Source organism: Amblyomma mixtum, chromosome 10, assembly GCF_055824585.1.
Source record: "Amblyomma mixtum isolate Tamu chromosome 10, ASM5582458v1, whole genome shotgun sequence".
In the NCBI taxonomy this organism is placed as follows: domain Eukaryota; kingdom Metazoa; phylum Arthropoda; class Arachnida; order Ixodida; family Ixodidae; genus Amblyomma; species Amblyomma mixtum.
This window is the reverse complement of record NC_143021.1, coordinates 134,236,538-134,241,493: the sequence shown is the minus strand read 5'-3', so window position 1 is coordinate 134,241,493 and position 4,956 is coordinate 134,236,538. Positions and strand designations below refer to the sequence as shown.

The window sequence follows — 4,956 nt, the reverse complement described above, 5'->3', positions numbered from 1 at the left end:
GTCCGATTTTCGATGGACTATCTCACCAGCTTTAAACGCAGAAAGTTAATTGCATATATAGCGAATATGACATTTCTAGAACCAATGTACTATCGGCCGGAAAATAAAATAAACCACCGCTCAGTGTAGCGGAGCGGCTGTGGGGCCCCACAGGGACGCTGTTATCTTGCGCCGCTCGCTGGGAGCCGGAGTGCCCGGAGTGACCACAAACTTCGCCCTCGCCCTCGTGCGGGGGCTTGTCGCGCTTGATAAATATCTAGTGTTGCGTTCCGGTGCTCTGCTGTTGACGGTCTCGACGAAGGGGAGCTCGCATCGCCTATTCATCGAGCACATCGGGCTGCGGCAGATCAGTTGGACAGCAGCAGTCCGTCAAACCGCGGCTGTGTGAAGAAACGACTCGGAGTTTTGTTATTGGTTGTCCCTTTATATTGCCCTCATGTTATATGTTACTGCTAATCACCTGCATCCACTATAGCCGGATTTTAAGCAACTCCGTTCAAGACGCCGCATCGGCAGCCACCGTGACGGGCGCTGTTTCACGCCAGTGAGATAACTGAGACGACGAACTTCTGTGGGGACGCTGCTTCTCTTTCGAAGCTGTCGTATGGGCACTGTCTTTGCAATAAGCTTGATATTCTCTTCAGCAAAACATCTGCAATTTTTTTTAATTCGGGTCTACGATACGTAGTCTTTGACGATAATTTCTTTACAATAGTTCAGTCCCGAAGAGATTCTTAGGAAGACGGTTCACAAAAATTATTGCCAGTGATAAAATTTATTTTCGAAAGCAGATTATATATCATTCGCATTCTTCAGAGTGACCTTAGTGAGACGAAAAGTTTCCGTCTGCTGCGATGGCTTGACTTACTCGTCTTGGCATAGAGTCATATAGTGCCGCCACTAGGTCTGGACGTCGGCGGTGAGCTTCCCATTCCTCTTTGACGGCATGCCAGAGCTGGTCAGCTGTGCTACCACAAAGGTGCCGTGAGGAAAGTTCCTTCTTCATGACTTCCCAGCTGTTTTCGACGGCGTTGAGGTCAGCCCCGTTAGGCGGCCACGGGAGCTGACGCATGGCGCAGCGCTCAAGAAGGTCGCTTACAGCACGCGCCTTGTGCACGGCGCGGCGGTCGTGCTGGAACACGTAGCAACCATCCGGGAACTGTCCATCCAGGACGTAGGGAATCATGTGACCGGTAAGGATCTCGCAGTACCTCGGCCCAGTGAAAGAGCCCTCGATCCGCACGAGTTGGCCGAGGCCGTCCCTACTGATGGCGCCCCAGGCGCTGACTGAACACCGGCCACAGCTAAGCATGTTGTGGGTGTAGTCAGGGACATCAAAGATGTTCCAACAAAGATTAGCACATGTCGGCTCCCAAACTTAAGTAAAGTAGCGCTAACATAACAAATCCAACACTCTGCTGAAGCTTCTGTTTGGCAGAAGAGAATAACCTACTTCGTATTCGATACTGAATGTACGTCAAATCAAACGAAAGGAAGAAACGAGGCTACGCTATATTCTCTATACTACGATGTGTTGCAAAGCATAATTCATTAGCTTTAAGAATGACAGGTCATACCTGCTGTTGAGTGGACGCCACACATGTTGCTGCTTGTCCAAGCGCGTGCAGAATGTGGACTCATCTGAGAAATTCACTTCCCGCCACTCCTCTGTAGACCATTGCTGGAAGGCTGTGGTGAAGCTGAGTCTCTCTTCTCTCTGGTTTCTTGTGAGGTGCGGGTTTTTAGCTGCAATTCAGTTCATTAGACTTGCTCCTCGCCACCTGGATCTAATGGTGTCGCAGGAGCAGCTCATCCCGAGTTCGTCACGAACCTCTCTGGTGTTCAAGAAGGGGTCCACAGCTACTGCAGCAACGATTAACTCATCTTCTTCAAGCGTAGTACTCCTTGGCCGTACACTGCGCTCAGTATCGGAAATTCTGCCGTCTTCGTCCCTCCATGCTCTAAGAATACGGCTCACCGCTGTTCTTGTCCTTCCGGTACGGTGACAGATTTCACGCTGATGGACGCCTTTTATGCCCAGACGCAAGATCCGCCTTATTTCCTCTATTGAAATCCTTGGTGGCATTCTTGCGAAGTACCGAAGCCGATTCAACCGTTCTCGGTTGTATACATTCTGCAGTTTCCCGTTATTCAATGGTGAACCTGGATTGAATGTTCGTATTTTACTTTTTTCAACGTTATAGGCCAGACCCTTAACAGTGCGCGCTGCTATACTGATAACATTCTGTCTGGTCATTGGTCACTGAGGGAGCGCCATCAGTAGGGACGCCTTCAGTAGGGACGGCCTCGGCCCACTCGTGCGGATAGAGGGCTCCTTCACCGGGCCGAGGTACTGCGAGATCCTTACTGGTCGCATGATTCCCTACGTCCTGCACGGACCGTTCCCGGATGGCTGCTACGTGTTCCAGCGCGACCGCAGCCCCGTGCACAAGGCGCGTGCTGTAGCTTATGCCTACACATGGAAGCCTATGCAAGGAGACAATTTATTTTTTTTCTCTAGAGTCTAGATCAGCTGTTCTTGCTCGTATGTTTATTCTTCAGCTTGTCTCCCCGCAGGGAGGCGTCTGCAGCATGCAGACGTTGGTGAGTGGCGACACCACGGGGTTAACCCGAGCATCCGCAGGGACATCCCCGCAGGGGGATGATGGTGAGCATGTGTCACCACGGACCCAAGCATCCGCGCTTAGCCGTGCGTGGCATCGCCGTGTCCGGGGAAAAGGGGATCCTGGTGGTTGAGCCGATGCCGAGCGTTTGGACCTTTAAGGCCCCTCGGCGGAGGCAACACACCACTTTGGCCCCAGCTTCCTGTAGACGGCACCTCCGGCCTGACCCGACCGGGGGAAATCGGCAGTCGCCTTTTCCTTTCCTCCCCTCTATCTTTCACTTTCCTATCTCTTTCTTACAACTCTCCTGTCTCCTCCTGTTTTCTTCGTTTTTTCCTCTTTTTCCTGGCGGCGAGGGTTAACCGTGTGTGACCAACTACCCTGAGTTGAGTCATATTAGGTTATAGTTGAGGTGTACAGCTGGCGTGGGCAGGACTTGCGTGCAAGTTCCTGTCCCGTCCCCGTGTTGGGCTCGATGGTGGGTGGCTGCCACCACAGCTGAATAACAATTTTCTTTTATGGATTCCTTTCCTCAAACAAATGATCGCCCTCAGAAACGAGGGCGGACCGATGTCACTGCGCAGTTCCTGCAAAAAAAAGAAGTCTTCCCCAGATACCATGTTGTACATAGTGAGGTAACAGAAAAGCAAGCAAGAATCATCTCTCCTTTCATAGTTTCCAAGTCTCTGACAGAATCACTGGGCCTTGGCTACAAGGTGTCGAAGCTAGCCAGTGGGGACCTACTACTGCAAATCAAAGACAAAACACAGTTTTCCAAGCTCTCAAACATAGCAACCTTTGGAGAAATACCTGTTTCCGTCAGTGCCCACAGATCCCTCAACACTGTCAAAGGTGTCATCTCAGAACAAGACTTTCTCACCCTGACTGAAGAAGAAATGCTGGAAGGTCTCAAAGACCAGAATGTCACAAATGTCCAGCGCATAAAAATCCGAAAAGATGACAAAGAAATTCCAACAAAGCACTTAGTTCTCTCTTTTGCGTCCAGCCAACTCCCCGAAACCATAGAGGTAGGCTATATGAAAATAGCAGTCAGACCATACATCCCAAATCCTCGCCGGTGTTTCAAGTGCCAGAGATTTGGCCATGGATCCCAGAGTTGTCGTGGCCGCCAAACTTGTGCTAAATGTTCATCACACGATCATGAGTCTGAAAATTGCAATGCAGCACCGCAGTGCCCTAACTGTGAAGGGGATCACCCCGCGTACTCGAGGTCGTGTCCGACCTGGAAAAAAGAAAAGGAAATAATAACCATCAAAACAAAAGAAAACATAACTTTCAAAGAAGCACGTCAACGATTCAGTCAAACACAAGGCACATTCCTCTTCACAGCAAGAACAAATTTCGCCGATGTGGTGCGACGGGGCGGGGCATCACACCAGGCTTCGGCACCTGTCCAGGCCACACGCAGTGAGCCTGGGGCAGGGCCATCCGCGCCCCGGGCAGATGCAGTGAAAGCTGCTCTGCCACTTTCGAAGAAGGGCCCGCCGGCCTCCGGGTTGGCAGCCCGCAAGGCTTCCCCCAGTCGGGAGAGGCCTACAAACCGCACACCCGTGGGTTCTCCGCGGACCTCCAGAGCCTCTAGCGAGGCGATGGACACAACGCCAAACTCGCCCCCGCTTCAGCGGCGGCGCAGCTCGCTTGAGCGAAAAAGAAAAGACAAGAGCCCAGTAATGGCACCCCCAAATCTTCTACTGTAACTTCCTTACGACACTCCCAAAAATCATCCAACATGGCGTTCCTTATACATTGGAACTGTCGTGGAGCATTAAATAACTATTCTGATATAAAAGAACTTCTAAACACATTTTCCCCTATGGCTTTATGCCTACAGGAGACAAACTTAGGTCCCAAACACCAGAATATCCTAAAGAAGTATCAAGTCTTTCGGTGCGACCGAGAGCAAGCTGATAGGCTCTCAGGAGGTGTTGCTATTATTGTGCAGAGTGGAGTTGCAACCCGTGAAATCAAGATAAAAACCAAGTATGAAGCTGTTGCAGTCACCGTCCTCCATTTTAAAACCATCACCATATGCTCGGTATATCTACAGCCGCATCTATCAGTAACACTGCATGACTTAGAAACACTTTTACAACAGCTACCAGAGCCGTATCTGGTAGTCGGTGATTTTAATGCGCATTCCTCTTATTGGGGCAGCGAACAAACAGATACTAGAGGCCGTATTTTAGAAGATTTTATTCTATGCAACAATGTCTGCTTACTAAATACAGGGAAACAAACGTATTGCAGTCCCAGCACTAGAAAAATGAGCTGTTTAGACCTGTCTTTTAGTTCGCCTTCTATTTTTAATGAT

The 4,956-nt window shown here is 50.2% G+C and overlaps 1 protein-coding gene across 1 annotated transcript; it reads left to right on the top strand.

Annotated features, from left to right (window-relative positions):
- The first annotated feature begins 2,757 nt into the window (after window positions 1–2,757).
- Window positions 2,758–4,342, top strand: LOC149327009 (uncharacterized). Its single transcript, XM_089564755.1, has one exon. It carries the CDS (start codon window positions 3,143–3,145, stop codon window positions 4,340–4,342), a length of 1,200 nt encoding a protein of 399 aa, XP_089420881.1. The 5' UTR covers window positions 2,758–3,142.
- The last annotated feature ends 614 nt before the right edge of the window (window positions 4,343–4,956 follow it).

Bases quoted from the DNA above. Each gene is read 5' to 3' on its own strand.
- LOC149327009 (XM_089564755.1), top strand. From the start codon at position 3,143: ATGGATTCCTTTCCTCAAACAAATGATCGCCCTCAGAAACGAGGGCGG.